The following is a 13,092-nucleotide window of genomic DNA, read 5'->3' as shown; positions in this document are numbered from 1 at the left end:
TTTGCAGTCTTATTGGCCAAATTCGCAATTTTATAGCTGTTGTTTGCTTTTCAATACTTTCTACGGAATTAGACAATTACATATTTCACATCATATTTATAGAGTAAATCATAGATAGCCTATACTTTTATATATTTGCCATCTAATTTTATCCTGCATTCAAAATTCACATTTAACATCCATATTTAGCCTATTATTTATATTTATATTATATTTTTGTCTATATGTACGGAAATTGAACTAAATGATTTGTTAAAATGTGTTTAAAATGAATAACAAGCTTGTAGGCTTAAATATATATTTTGATTACAAATGTTCTCCGTATAAAGTTTATTATCATGAGAGTTATTTTCCATCTAATAAAGCCCGATTGCATTTAAAATTAAATGCTATTTTTGTCGAATGTCTTAATTTTTTTTATCGTTTTCATGAAACATCTCCAGTGTTTACGGTAATATTACCGTTCTTCTGTGTCTATTGGACACACTGGTGAGCGTCGGGTGGCGTCACTGAATCGGGAAGTGGTCGCTTGGTGGAAACTAATGTAAACATTTTATGTGCTATAAAATATACCAACCTTCTGAAGACACGGCCTGGGGCACGATACGTTTCTTGAGTCAGGAGACACACAAGCTTTTAACGGGAAAGTAGGACGGCATTGTTTTGGCTCGAGCCTTCTGTTTTTTTCTGTAAATCTTTAATACAAACAGCACAGCTGAGGCACAATAAATAAGTCGTTTCAGTCGTACTTCTAAACACTATGTCTACTTCTGTGGATATCCATGCAAAATTGGCATCCATAATAGAGAGATTTGCCAAATGTGCGCTGGTGGAGATGACTAAGATAATCGATAACGACTCTGCGCTTTTACGCGCCGAGATATCTCGAAGGCAAATGGAGATCGAGTCTCTGTTGTGTAAACTACAGTTTGCAGAAAGCGAGCTCAGGTCGGCACGACAGGCAGCGATCCGTCAGCCTCCAAATCTCCGATCAGTGGGAATTCAAGTTAGCAACGCATCTACACTACGAGGTAGGCTGCCTCACTGAAACTGAAGACAATGTGCAAAAGGCAAACTTCTAAAATGCACGAATTGTTGTTTCAATAAGAGGAACTCTATCAATATGTCATTTGCAAACTATAAAAATAGTTTTTCTCACAACTACAGATAACTACAAGGACAGGCAGGGAGACACGCTTGTAGAAAATTCCCCTGCACAGTCTTTCAGTACAAAGGTAGATTCTGTTTAAAGTTTTTTGTCTTTCTTCAAGTTATTGGCTGGGCCCCTTACACTTGTGTGTTTTTCATATTCCATTGTGTAGCAGGATGGAGTCCAACCACTACATGTCAAAGAGGAGACAACTGAGATGAAAACCGGGGACTGTGGCGAGGGTAATACGTTGCCAACTACACTCTAGCATATGCGAAAGGCCTCGGTTTATTCATGTTACAAATATATGCATAAAAACGCTGTCCTACAAATCTTTGCCATGTCTTTCCAGACTTCATGTCTGTTACGCTGTCTTGCTCTTCAGACCAAGAGGTTGAGGAGAATCAGGGATGGGAGGATGAACAGGATTCACCTCACACACCAGGAGAAGGTGAGGAGGATATCAATACTGCCATTTGCAACTTGAACAGCACTGAGGTTAAGGCAAGTTTGGTCTAAAGGGGACTAGCGCTTTAATGAAGTACATTGTAATCTCAACCCAGCCAGGCAGAAAAATAAACAAATCATAGCAAAATGTAATCTCCTCTACTCAAGAAAGGAAACAAGTTTGAACGAATCCATGCATGGATCTGACACTTTTATGCAAACTGACACACTTTATTATTACCTGCATGCAGGCTGTGAAGACCTCGCTAGCGAAGTAAAGCCCGGTGTTATCTGGGACTCACCTGAACCGAGTGAATTCAGTTTGAGAAAAGCACAGGGACGAGGAGCATCGCAAGAGGCTCCGAACACAAGCCGAGGCCAGCGTGGCAGAAACGCAGCTCAGATCCCCGCTGCCAACACGCAACTCGGGCTCGGGCATTTCTCGGACACGGCCGGGGCTGGACACCGCGTGGCGGCCCCTGCCCCCGAGCAGGGTAGTGACGGCCCAGGCACGGGCGAGAAGAGCTCCCGGTGTGGCCAGTGCGGCAAGACCTTCACCACCCGCTTCTACCTGAAGATCCACCAGCGTATCCACACGGGCGAGAGGCCCTACACCTGCCTGCAGTGCGGCAAGCGTTTCTACTGCAACTCGCACCTGATCTCACACCAGCGCTGCCACACGGGCGAGAAGCCCTACAGCTGCGAGGAGTGTGGCAAGTCGTACTCCCACCTGAACTCCCTCAAACTGCACCAGCGGAGTCACACGGAGGAGGAGACCTACGGGTACTGGTGATTCTGTTGGTTATGCCTGATATGCAAAAAATAAATAAAAAATGATTTTATTTTTTTACAATCTGGAGGGCTGTCACAGATTGTAATTGTGTCACAAAGGCTGTTTTTAAAAAAAATTACAGGTCTCCATGATACATTATTTGTTTGCATTTGCTATTGGTCAAAAAGACTCTTTACAGACTATTTATCCTGTTTGTTAAAAAACGTTACCTGGCACACAGGCTTGATAATCAATTGATTATTTGTGTCATATTTGTTTTACTTCAAAACTGTTCTGTTATGTAGTTTGTCTCAAAGAATTGTTAATTTATGCATTGCATATTTGAACAAAAGCAAAACATAAACATTTGTTGGTGTTATACATTTATTCAGAGCTGCAGCTTTAGTTTATTAGTACATAGTACAATAACTACAATTATTGACACTGCATTTCATTGACATGATTGTTTATAATTATCTAGAGCTCAGCAGGAATTGATCACTCTTTGCTTGTAAGAAATTTATAGCTGTATTCAAATGTTTGTATATTTCAGAAAGACAAGAATACAATTTTAAATAAGCATGGTCCAAAATTAAACATGGAGTCTTCTCCAGTTTTATTTGCATAATTGAACATATGCACTTTAAGTGAATGTATGATGCCGGAAAATAATGGGGTAACCTTTTCTCCAGAATACAAAGATTTTCAGGTGATAATAGGTAGTTAGTCAGTTCAGTTAATCAGGCTGAATCGAGCCTGATAAATTCCAGTTGAAACGTCAAGAGGTAACAGCCTAAAAAAATCTCATACTTCACAACTTGAATTACATTAGCATCTTGTTGTCTGAGACTGAGATTTAACAGTTCCAAGGTTGAATGACTTCTGAAGGGCTTGGAAGTCCAGACCGATGTCTGTCATGTTTCCTTTTTGTACACAAGTTAGCTTGTTTGGAGTTCTCAAACAACCATTCAGAGGAGTGCACAGCTGTAGATATGTAGGCAAGAGTTATAGTTTTAACTATAATGTTGTGTTTATTTTGTATCTGACTAACTGAATTAATGTGTGATCAATATTTGGGGCCTTACAAACAACATTTGAATAAAGAATAAAGGACTAATTTGCATATACTCTTATGTGTTTTGCATAAGATGTAAAAACAATAGATAAAATGTAGCAAACTGAAGGAATATAGACTGTGTTTAATTTTGTACCATGCTGATTACCATATAATGAAAGGAATACATGTAAACTTTTCTCAGCGGTAGAATATGCTTCTGTCAGTGCTCTGGTCGTCAGAGTACAGTAACTCAATGGTCACGCTTTAAGGCTTTCTGCTTTCAGGCCTTCCGCTTTAAGGCCTTCGTCCGAAACGGTTTCGCCCATTTCTTTTGTTTCAATCTACAGTACTTCCACCGTATCGAGTGGACTAAACGCCGTCCATCGACCTATAGAGACTGGAGCTGAACGTAATTAGGCTTATCAGTCTCCGACAAATACAGCCATTCCAGAAAACTAACACTGACCTCTGCACAAAATAATCTTAATATTGATTTAGACGGTATTACTTGATAGCACCTAAACTTCGGTAGCCGCTAACTGACTAGTTGGTTACAGCGACGAAATATGTCGACTTTGCAAGATCATATCTCGGACATTCTGTACAGCTCGGCCAAAATAGCGGCTGACGAAATAGTCAAACTTTTAAACAGTAGCGTTAAAGCTCTCAGCAAAGAGCTTCGTCATAAACAAGAAAAGATTTATACACTTGGGAGGAAACTCGAGTTAGCAGAGGCCAGACTTGATAGACAGGCTTACTTTAGTGGCGAGTATGACGTTAGCTTGAATGGTTTTATTAAGGTTGAACGGTATCACGAGGTGCATAGTGAAAACACATTACCACAACTTATACGAACAGATTTCATTGATTCAGAGAAGCGACATGGTGAGTATTTATTCTTTTTTTATTTTAGTACTGAATGCATTTGAGTCCTCAGTGATTTTTTAACTGTCATCTGCCTGATGTAATATGTAAATAACATTTTCTTGCAGTACCCTCTGAGATGCTTAATGCGGAGGAGTGTTTTCAATTTGAAATACCCTCCATGATGAACACAAGCTGTCTGCAGCTAATTCACAGGGATGAGAACGCAGACCACTCACAGACGGTGACCCGGGATGAACACACAGAGGAGACTGCACATGTAAAAATGCCTGCAGACACTGAGCACGGTGCCTCACAGGCAAAACGTCAAACCAGAGACCGAAAACGGATGAAGAATTCTGCCAATCTTGTTTGTGAACATCCAAAACATGAGAGAGAAAGACCCAGAAAAATTGAGCGGTCAGTCTTTACACAGAGCTCTGAAACATCTTTGACAGAAAAAGGCAGTGCGAACGAGGCACAAGACGCACAGCTGAAATCCAAAGATACTGAAGCAATGGACGAGGAGTCAGTCAACCAGCCTTCTGATAATACTCTATCACATGGTAGATCAACACAAACCAACTTGCTGTTTGGAACCAGAGCCACTTTAAATGTCCAGGAGGATCACGCGTGTGGACCAGAGGCACTGAAATCTGAACAAGAAAAAGAGTTTGTGAAAGAAGAAGATCTAGTACTGGACCGCAGTCCAGGGATGAAAGTTGATAAGAGTCTTTTGCAACAAAAAGATGAAAGTTGCAAAGGTCACAAGAAGATGGTGTCCTCTGAGGGACACACAGTAGACAAAAAGCACTCGAAAGGTCGCACAGATGCTGAGGATGGCACTTCGAAAGCAAAACGTCAAAAAACAGATAGAAAACGAGCCAATGTTGTCTGTGAGCACACAAAAAATAAGAGAAAAAGACCCAGGGAAATTGAGCGGTCAGTCTTCACACAGAGCATTGAAACATCTTTGACAGAAACAGAAAAGGACAGTTCAAATCAGGCACAAGACGCACAGCTAAACAGAGACATGAAACCCAAGAAACAACGAAATCTGCTGGACCGCAGTCCAGGGACGACCGTTGACGAGAGTCTCCTGCTGCAACAAAAAGACAGAAGTTGCATAGGTCATAAGAAGATGGACAAAGTTGACAAAACGCACTCGACGGGCCGCGTAGACGCTGACGGCAAAACGTCAAAAGCAAAACGTAAAAAAGATGAAAACCAGAGCAAGGAAAAGCGACGAAAAGGCAAATCCTGCATAACCTGCTCCAAGTGTCTCCAGGCATTCAAACGCAAAACTAAAAAGAAGATCCATGAAAAGTTCTGCTTTAAGAAAAGCAAAATTCGCCCCAGCATTTGCGGAGCGACGTCTGTAAGCAAAGATCGTGCAGCTCACACTAAGGTCCAGCAGCTCAGCTGCGCTTCCTGCATCAGAAGATTTAAAGCCGTGTTCGATCTCAGGAAGCGCCTGCAGAGTCCCGGGGGCGAGACTAGCGCGTGTATATTGTGCAAGTTCGGATCATTGCAGAATTGCAGGCGATCAGAGCGGATAGCACAGCGCCCTGACCTGTGTCCAGATTATTATTGATTTCATATTATTACCAGAGTTCAAGGAAAGATTGTTTTTGTTGCTTGACATCATTTGAGAAGGTTGGGATGGGTGGGCATGCCAACCTGTTTACTGTCTTAATGGAAAAAGGTTTGAACCCCATATATTTGTCATGTTATACACAGACGTATTTATATTATGTATTATTATTATTATTATTATTTTGTGGAGCTTTTAGGGTCACAAGAAAAGTTGTATTCCTGAAGGAGATATAATTCTGTTTGAAGCAAAGCAATCTACTTTATCTTTTGTTAATTGTTATAATATTGGTCTTTGCAATATTTGTACTGGGAAAAGTTGCAATATGCTCACAAGCCTAGTAGTTCACTGTAAATCACAACATCCCTGTGAAGTTTGTTGTCAGGATCTTTGTTGTCACATGATTCATGTTTCTTGTTAGGATCTCCACTAACCTCAAACATTCCAGAAAAGTATTCAGTGAGTATTTTTGCTAAATCATCAGACTTGTGTAATTCATCAAGCATAACATTTCTTTAATAATGCAGGTCACTCTTTAATAAATGAAAACATAATGTGCTTTCAGTATAATAAATCATCAAAATGTTGTATTTCCCCCATATTGTTTGAAGCACTTTGGCTGTAATTGTATTGTTATTTGCATCCTGTTATCGGATTTTATTGTTATTGTTGGATTAAAACGTTAAACCCTGAAGGTGAGTCACCTGTTTGTTTATTTGTTTGGCTGTCATTTCTCCCATAAGTATGATAACCAGTCTGCTTGGCTGGTTTGTAATTGGACCAGAGGACCAAACTGGAATGACTTCACTATATCGTTTCTTCAGATGTAATCAAAATATGCAGTAAGGATATTGTGGCTTGTCAAAGACGACAAAGAGCAAGTGCAGCTTGTTCCCAGATGGTGGCGGTAAAGAATTGCGTGTGATTTTTTTTAGTTGACGTGAAAAAAGGAAGTGTGCGTCACGTAAACCGGTAGTAAACAATGCTGGTCGGTGGAGAGACAGTCAAGGCTTTGTCTAGTTACTAGTAAAAAGTACAGTTACCGCACGAGCGTTAATTAAGAAAAAACACAGATTTTAGCACAGGATTAACAAAAACCGTAACATGGACTCCCGCATTACATTTCAAACGCAGATCGCGAGCATCATGGACGTCCTGGCCAAGGCTGCAGTAGTGGAAATCGGTAAACTGCTGGCGAAGGAAGACGCGGTGGCGCTGCGTCTGGAGATCAAGCGGAGGGACGATGAGATTGAAGATCTTCTCAAACGTCTCCAGATGACCGAGGGGGAACTGCACCGCATGAAAGCCACGGTGAAATCTTTTGTTTCGGGAAAATGCTCAGTTGCCGTTCAAGTTGAAACGTCAAGAGGTAACGTTAAATAAGCACTGATGGTTTTACTCCCAGTCCGTTTTTTGCACGGTTAAGCAGCATTATGTCATGTTTTAAATATAAAATGGTAAATTGTGTTGCTGTTTCATGAGTTTGTACATTTCCCTCCCTTGTTTTAGATATGATGGGATATGCAGGCGGTTTCTTGCCTGAGAACCAGTTCTGCGCAGAGGCACCGCCGCCGTTTATACCGTGCGAGGAAGCAACTCGCATCTTGGAGTCCGATGAAGACCTGGAGTTCGAGATGAAGATCGAGCAGGTAGAAGATCCCAGCGAGGAGAAGCGCAAACAGGCGCAGTCCAGCCACAGCGCAGCGGAACAAAACCACCCAAGTTCGGAGTACAGACTCGATCAAAGGAGCTCTCAGCTCTGGTCGTCTGTCGCGGTGGCAGAAGATGGGAACCAGCAAGAGTTCGGGGAACCGGAGTATTCTGGTGGCTTCGAGCAACGCAGGAAGGATTTCCTGGCCCAAGCTGAGCAGTACGCTGCTGCACACATGCTGATAGAAGATGGAAACTGCTCCTTAACGTTTGCCGACAAAGCAAACGTGAACTTGAGCAGCTCAAAGTCTGTTAAAAGTAACAGTCATGATGAAGATGAAGGTGTTTCTGGTGTAAAAGAGACTGTGGCCAGTCAGCAGCCGCGGAAGCCTGGGCCGGCACCAAAACCGAAGCTACGCAAAGCTTCCCAAACGTCGTCCGTAACGAACGACAAGCGCGCGCATGCATCAAACACGGGCGCGCACTCGTCCTCAAACGGGCTCGCGCTCGACCCCTCGCAGCTCCTGCCGGACGTTCAGGAGCAAATCAGAACCGGGTTTAAAGTCTACCCCTGCAGGGAGTGTGGGAAACGCTTCACGCAGAGGAACCGACTAGTGTCCCACCAGTGGGTCCACACGGGCGAGAGACCGTTCCGTTGTCAGATTTGCGGAAAGATGTTCTCTAGACACGACAACTGCCAGAGACACGAACGCCTGCACAGTTTGTAAAGTGTGGTGCTCTCCCTGCACATGTTGGGCTTTTTACACGCAGAGGCGTCGCTGGGGCTTAAAAACAATATCTGGTCTGGAGACCCCAGTGGTTTGAGTCTAACCATGGGATGTTTTCCTCTACAATGAGTTGAGTAATGTTAGACAATAGTTACAGTTTTATAAAGAAAAAATGGATTTCAATTTCTGTTTGAAAAACGTTTTTTTCAGTAATGTTACTTAAGGTTAGGGGAGGAATGAAGAGGACAATTTATCAAAAGCTGCGTGCGGACAGCATTATAACAGCATCTATTAACTTTTTAAGTAATTTTAGTCATATTTATCTGTAAATCTATAAATTAACTGCTTTGCTTCTCCTTCTAAAATCTGAGACGTGTCAAATCTCCATCACACCCTCCTCTTTCCGAGTAAAGCATGCATGTCCGTGTCGTCTATCGTCTGCCTTTGTACTTAGTGAGGAGGGTGTATATGAGGAGGGGCACGTGAGGATGGTGTATAAGGGGCGGGGCACGTGAGGATGGCGAATAAGGGGCGGGGCACGTGAGGATGGTGAATAAGGGGCGGGGCACGCTCCGGGCTGTTCAGTAGTAGTAAACCGCAGTGTTTTAATATCCATGAATAATAATAATAATAATTCAGGACAAATAGGCCCCTTGGGTGGTAAAAAGGCAGTAAGTCAGATGGCGTGTGTGATGAATATATCTGCAAAACGTTAGAGGGTTTATTTTATCCAACCTTGTCTATTGCAGCAATTTTAGCAGCCAATATCCAGCTGTTTTAGACTTGTGTAAAGAATTTGAAACTGAATTCATGTTAGCCAGATGGACGAATATGATGTCATTCTCCTTCAGCTGCACTCTGTACAAGACCACGTTTAGATTGTGACATAGATTGTGAGAAGGGACACACTTCTATGGTTTAAACCCCTCTGCAAAGGTGAAGAACAAAGCCCCTATATTCAGTGTTCTTTACTCTGACATTAAGTGTTGTATATGTTACAGTGATCTGGACTTGGCTATCTTTTCAGTAAGTTGTGTGTGAGTTGTATTGCTTAGTTTTGGTTGTGAACTGTGTCAATAGGGACTTCTTTCTGTTTCACAGTATGATGCTGAATGAGTTTGTTTACTTTTGTGAATGCTTCAGTATATTTTTTCCAGAGACAATACTGGTATGTATCTTTCATGTACTCTCATGTTCTATTTGAGTATGATTTTATAAATGACTAATGGGTGGTGAAAATATTTGATCATGTTTGTCATGTTTTAAACTGTTAAGGTACAAATGCTATAGTTTTACCAAAACAGTGTGACTGTGTAGCTTGTGTACCTGTAATAAAGTAATAGAGAAACAAAGAAAAGATTCCTAAAACAGCCATACATATGAAACAAAGTGGTTTTGTTATATATATCTGTATTGTATGTTTGATAGTTGAAATATTCCCAATTTGAAATTTCCCAGTGTAAAATATTTTCAGTTTACACAGAATAAAGTCAAACATTTAAGGCTGATGCAGCAAGCTTGTTTACTTTCATTGCTAATGAATGCAAGTTTACTGATGATGTCATAAGGCTATATTGCTATTCAATTCTAGGATATATTGCTATAATATTGCTATAATATTGCAATTATTGCTAATTGCTATAATTACTTTATTATTGCTATTATTCATGGGTAGGTTCAACACATTACAATTTAGAAATTGTACAATTTCAGCAACAGACCAAAACCTGTGGTATAGTTCTAGAATCTTAGCGCTGTTCTATTTGTAGCATAGACGTTATCAAGCAGATATATAGAAATACATATAGAAATACATGCAATGGAGTTCACTGTAACTCTTACAGCACAAGAATCAGGTTAGAGTAGCCTATATAACTGGTGTACTGACATTATCTTCAAATGTAATGTTTATAATCCGCTTTAAATACACTTTTTCAGTGAGATTTAAATTATTTTGAAATCTTTATTTTGGAATTGTAATTTATTACAAATCTAGACTCCATATCCGAATATTTAATCAAACGAGACCTAGGAAGTCTTATATATTGGCGGGTGTTTTCCCATGATTCACGTGTACCGGAAATGATTGAGGCTATTGTTACTGGTTTGTAGTTCCTGGTTTTGCCATCGTATTTTAAATAGGTAGCTAAACGTAATTTTATCGCTATACATGAAACGCAGCGAAATATTCCATAGACATTTGGTAACGCAAAATCTATAGTGTTTTTAAATAGTACTTGTAATAGTAGAAATGGCACCCACGGGTGTGTTGCAGACGCAGATCACTGCTATTTTAAATGTATTGACGAAAGCTGCGGTGGCTGAAATTAGCCAGCTGATTGAGGAAGACAGTGTCGTTTTACACCTCGAGATAAAGCGGAGAGAAGATGAGCTGGAAGGACTGAAGAAACGTTTACAGCTGACTGAAAAAGAACTTAAGAAAGTACAAGCTAAAGTGGTAGCGGATGCTGACAGATGTTCAATCGGTGTTCAGGTCGAAATGTTGGATACAGGTGATTGTTAATGATGTTAATTGTTAATGATTGTTCTTTTAAGCGCTTTGTGTCAGGGATTAGACAATTATAGCTTAGTTTTTAAAGTATAGGTTAAAAAGAATTGTGTCCTACATTTATAATCTAATCATTGCTAAATGTCCTTATTCATGTATTAGATTTGATCGCATATGGAGAAGAACCACCTCCTGGGAACCATGTCGAAATATTTCATAGGAGTTTAGTTAGAGATCTCAAAGAGGAGAAACCTCAGACGTCTCACAAAATGGTTACGTCTTCACATCCCATAGCTAAACAGCCACAGCCCCCCTCTGCTCATGCATCCGAGTCCGGCAGACAGCGGGTGCGCGATGAAGAAGACTTCAGTGGCCTCGAGTTTGAAATGAAGATTGAGCAGGTCGAAGAGCTTGTGGATCAGGAACTGAACCTGCCAAGGGCGGATTACAGGATGGCGGATCCAAACACTAGCTCTGAACGCAAAGCAGATCAAAGAGACACTCATCTGTGGACCTCCGTTGAAGACGACGCAACGAATGATTTTGGTGTGCCTGATGGCTGTATTATACTAGAGCAGTATGATCAGCTTCCCACAGAGGAATGTATAGCACCCATGTTAAAGGATCCCCCAAACGCACAAAGTGACATTACCGGTAAACACGCAGACTCCTTTCGACCGGCGCCTGTTCGAATGGAGAGACCGATGCACTATGAGGGTGGCACGTTGCGAAAAGACACCGAATACGGGCAGCTAGGAGACGCCCGGAATCATTTGACATCACAAAGGCCACATGCTCAGAGCTCCTCCCACCCGACGTCCGATGCCAGCGGGAAGCAGAGACACTCGTTTGGTGCCGTCCCGCGTCCTCACGCGCACGTGCCCTCTGGCTGCCATGCAGCGCCCCCACCACCACCGCTCCCCTCCCTGCTGGCTTTGCGAGGCAGGGTCCCGATGGCCCACATAGGCTCAAAGCCCTTCCGATGCGAGGAGTGCGGGAAGGGCTTTACCCAGAGGACGCGCCTGATAACGCACAAGCGTATCCACACGGGTGAAAAGCCGTACCATTGCCAGCTGTGCGGGAAGATGTTCTCCAGACAGGACAACTGTCTCAGGCATGTGCGTCTCCACAGCGGACAGAGATGGTAAAGCCATGTCCCGTGCTGAGAGAGCACTCCCTTTTCCCCAGTGCTGTTGGACTGGGTTTCCAATAACTGCAGTTGCTACAAGAACAACAATGCTCTGTTCTGTATTTTAATTTTATAGAATGTTGTGTTGTTTGTGTCAACTGATTTTAAATGCAAATAACTTAAATTAGAATTGAACTGAGTGGTTATTTACTTTTTTGCTGTTATAAATATCATTGTGTATAAAGTAGTTCACATGTGTTTGACAGCAAGCTGTGTTTAAGTCTGCGATGACTTGTGTGCAGGGCTACAACCTATAGACATGTTTGTGACTGCCTTTTTTGTAATTCTGTGCAAGTGCACTTTGCTTTGTGCAAGGGTGTGAGTGCAGCAAACCAGAGGCCCCAAATCAGTATGCAGTGTGCAGTATCCAGTATACACTGAGTGCAGTATGCAGTATACAGTATGTAGTAGGCCATTTCGAACAAAGCTTTGCAGAATGAACCCTGAAGACTTGCCGGAACATTGTGAGTGATTTGACTCCATGCTCAGGCACAAATGACACAAACCGCAATGGCGTGCTCACCATCACAAAATTATTTCCTTTCGTAAATATATTTATTGATACAGTTCTCATATGTGACACCATTGGTTGTAGGGAGTGATTGGACAGTAACCTCACCTTTTGACTTTTGACAGATGCTCTCATTAAGAGCGGCTCGTGTGTGTTTATCAGTATGATAGTCTGTGCTCGCTGTGAAACTATGGATTAGATGTTGCTACCAGCTTGCTCCACCTACTCTGCATGGTGAACTACACAAGCACCATAGACTTTGTCATAATATCAATTAAAATGTGTTTACGTCCATTGATGTCTACTCATTTATTTATTTCGTGCTCGCTCGATTGGGCATTTGTGAGTTTGTGAGCGCCTTCCATTGAATTCTCTCTAAATTACACCATGAAAACATTTTTTTTTGTTTATCATACCATAAAAACATCAAACACTTCTACTTAAGATATTGATAAGCAGCTGTTAGTAATTATTAATAGACATAAGCTGTTAGCTTATCCATTCGACTGTATGCAATGAATCGTACCTAAGTCCATGCTTACCCGATCCATATAAAGTACAGAGAAGGGAGGTCTTCTTGAATTGAGTGGTTGGATCAGACAAGCTTCAAGTGGTTCGTGC

At 41.7% G+C, this 13,092-nt stretch overlaps 4 protein-coding genes across 8 annotated transcripts; all 4 read left to right on the top strand.

Moving 5' to 3' along the window:
- Positions 1 to 497: 497 nt before the first annotated feature.
- On the top strand, positions 498 to 2,450 carry LOC143493203 (uncharacterized). 4 transcript variants are annotated; one of them, XM_076991448.1, is made up of 5 exons: positions 498 to 1,031; positions 1,168 to 1,235; positions 1,326 to 1,392; positions 1,536 to 1,601; positions 1,849 to 2,450. In XM_076991448.1, exons 1-5 carry the CDS (start codon positions 761 to 763, stop codon positions 2,388 to 2,390), a joined length of 1,014 nt encoding a protein of 337 aa, XP_076847563.1. In that variant the 5' UTR covers positions 498 to 760; the 3' UTR covers positions 2,391 to 2,450. The 4 variants fall into 4 exon arrangements, with proteins under 4 accessions (XP_076847563.1, XP_076847561.1, XP_076847562.1 ...); XM_076991446.1 differs by having other exon boundaries at positions 1,503 to 1,601; XM_076991447.1 differs by having other exon boundaries at positions 1,323 to 1,392.
- A 1,122-nt stretch (positions 2,451 to 3,572) lies between these two features.
- LOC143493196 (uncharacterized) lies at positions 3,573 to 6,572 on the top strand. Its single transcript, XM_076991433.1, has 2 exons — positions 3,573 to 4,311; positions 4,419 to 6,572. The coding sequence occupies exons 1-2, from the start codon at positions 3,993 to 3,995 to the stop codon at positions 5,882 to 5,884; spliced, it is 1,785 nt and encodes a 594-aa protein (XP_076847548.1). The 5' UTR covers positions 3,573 to 3,992; the 3' UTR covers positions 5,885 to 6,572.
- A 275-nt stretch (positions 6,573 to 6,847) lies between these two features.
- LOC143493202 (uncharacterized) lies at positions 6,848 to 9,774 on the top strand. Its single transcript, XM_076991443.1, has 2 exons — positions 6,848 to 7,253; positions 7,394 to 9,774. Exons 1-2 carry the CDS (start codon positions 6,989 to 6,991, stop codon positions 8,260 to 8,262), a joined length of 1,134 nt encoding a protein of 377 aa, XP_076847558.1. The 5' UTR covers positions 6,848 to 6,988; the 3' UTR covers positions 8,263 to 9,774.
- Positions 9,775 to 10,337: 563 nt separating this feature from the next.
- Positions 10,338 to 12,774, top strand: LOC143493201 (uncharacterized). Of its 2 annotated transcripts, none has more exons than XM_076991442.1 (2): positions 10,338 to 10,775; positions 11,066 to 12,774. In XM_076991442.1, exons 1-2 carry the CDS (start codon positions 10,514 to 10,516, stop codon positions 11,917 to 11,919), a joined length of 1,116 nt encoding a protein of 371 aa, XP_076847557.1. In that variant the 5' UTR covers positions 10,338 to 10,513; the 3' UTR covers positions 11,920 to 12,774. The 2 variants fall into 2 exon arrangements, with proteins under 2 accessions (XP_076847557.1, XP_076847556.1); XM_076991441.1 differs by having other exon boundaries at positions 10,340 to 10,775; positions 10,934 to 12,773.
- The last annotated feature ends 318 nt before the right edge of the window (positions 12,775 to 13,092 follow it).

This window comes from Brachyhypopomus gauderio, unplaced genomic scaffold, assembly GCF_052324685.1.
Source record: "Brachyhypopomus gauderio isolate BG-103 unplaced genomic scaffold, BGAUD_0.2 sc82, whole genome shotgun sequence".
Lineage (NCBI taxonomy): Eukaryota > Metazoa > Chordata > Actinopteri > Gymnotiformes > Hypopomidae > Brachyhypopomus > Brachyhypopomus gauderio.
Note: the sequence above shows the minus strand (reverse complement) of the source record. Positions and strands in the feature narration are given on the sequence as shown.

Coding starts and splice junctions, on each gene's coding strand:
- LOC143493203 (XM_076991445.1), top strand. CDS start 761: ATGTCTACTTCTGTGGATATCCATGCAAAATTGGCATCCATAATAGAG. Junction 1,236..1,322: donor CACAGTCTTTCAGTACAAAG/GTAGATTCTGTT, acceptor TCCATTGTGTAG/CAGGATGGAGTCCAACCACT. Junction 1,602..1,848: donor ACCTCACACACCAGGAGAAG/GTGAGGAGGATA, acceptor ACCTGCATGCAG/GCTGTGAAGACCTCGCTAGC.
- LOC143493196 (XM_076991433.1), top strand. CDS start 3,993: ATGTCGACTTTGCAAGATCATATCTCGGACATTCTGTACAGCTCGGCC. Junction 4,312..4,418: donor TGATTCAGAGAAGCGACATG/GTGAGTATTTAT, acceptor ATTTTCTTGCAG/TACCCTCTGAGATGCTTAAT.
- LOC143493202 (XM_076991443.1), top strand. CDS start 6,989: ATGGACTCCCGCATTACATTTCAAACGCAGATCGCGAGCATCATGGAC. Junction 7,254..7,393: donor TCAAGTTGAAACGTCAAGAG/GTAACGTTAAAT, acceptor CCCTTGTTTTAG/ATATGATGGGATATGCAGGC.
- LOC143493201 (XM_076991441.1), top strand. CDS start 10,514: ATGGCACCCACGGGTGTGTTGCAGACGCAGATCACTGCTATTTTAAAT. Junction 10,776..10,933: donor GGTCGAAATGTTGGATACAG/GTGATTGTTAAT, acceptor TTCATGTATTAG/ATTTGATCGCATATGGAGAA.